Source organism: Nematocida major (assembly GCF_021653875.1).
Source record: "Nematocida major strain JUm2507 chromosome Unknown 2041, whole genome shotgun sequence".
Classification (NCBI taxonomy): Eukaryota; Fungi; Microsporidia; genus Nematocida; species Nematocida major.
The window spans coordinates 1-996 of NW_025952874.1; the positions used below are offsets into that span (position 1 = coordinate 1).

General features: G+C 42.0%; 2 protein-coding genes across 2 annotated transcripts; both read right to left on the minus strand.

Annotated features, from left to right (window-relative positions):
• NEMAJ01_2393 (uncharacterized protein) lies at nucleotides 1-193 on the minus strand (the record flags this gene model as incomplete). The annotated part of the gene is made up of 1 exon (XM_047916230.1): nucleotides 1-193. A coding segment is annotated over one exon (193 nt), but the record flags the coding sequence as incomplete, so codon positions are not given.
• A 678-nt stretch (nucleotides 194-871) lies between these two features.
• On the minus strand, nucleotides 872-996 carry NEMAJ01_2394 (uncharacterized protein; the record flags this gene model as incomplete). The annotated part of the gene is made up of 1 exon (XM_047916231.1): nucleotides 872-996. A coding segment is annotated over one exon (125 nt), but the record flags the coding sequence as incomplete, so codon positions are not given.

Sequence of the window (996 nt, forward strand, 5' to 3'; positions counted from 1 at the left end):
AGTGCATGTATCCCATTTCTGAGTATACGTATCCACGAATCATGTTTAGCGGGCCTCTTGGGTTTATAATCACTTTGTCCTTTCCGATTTCTGCCTTCTGGAGGTCTACCGCCTCTCCAATCGAGATCCTTGCGTGTGAATAGCACACCAGAAACGCCAGAAATATTGCCGTAAACTGTCTTTTCATGCGCATGTGCACTAAAAAAACCTTTTTTGCAGAAGCTACTGTTCTAAACTGCATTTATGAAACATCATAAGCTGCATTTATACATCTAATCACAGGGGGTTGGTGATCCGCGCTAAGATCTATTGGTCAAGCTATGCATATAACTGGGCTGTTAATTCATTGATCTACTGTTTATCCTCCACTAGACACCAATGAAGGCCTAGACCAATGTTCTACCACAGATTGCCCTGTTGCTTGCGCTCCCAAGCCTCAGACAGCGCAGCTGATGGCTTCTTTCATCCAAGTCTAAATTTGTGTGTGCACCTGCAAAGTTGTTTTTTAAAAGTCTGTCCAAAGTGCGCCTGTTTTGTTTTGATACAGGTTTTTCCCGCTTTTCGTGTTTCAAGCCTCTGTATACATCAGACACAACGCAAACAATTAGATAATATACATTTTAGGGCGTGGTGCAAAAAAGAAATAAAATAAAATCTTCACAATAAACACGCACTCTCTGTGCATAATTAGACTCTACAGAATGTAGACATTATATTTTTTTTGGATGTAAGACACAGCAATAACTAAACAAAGGCCAAACCATAGACCAAGAAAACAGAAAGCACACGCACAACAAGACACTACTATACACAATTCCGTTTATTTTTGGAGTCCTGTCCCACACTCTTCGCATGCGGCTTTGATGCGGGCTCACACTATAAAGCCCTTCTTTCTCAGATCGGCCTTAACCTCTAGGAGCAGCTTTTCGTCCGTTTTCTTAAGGTACGAGAACAGGTACTCAAAGTACGACCTTCTCTGGAGAATTGACAGGCCGG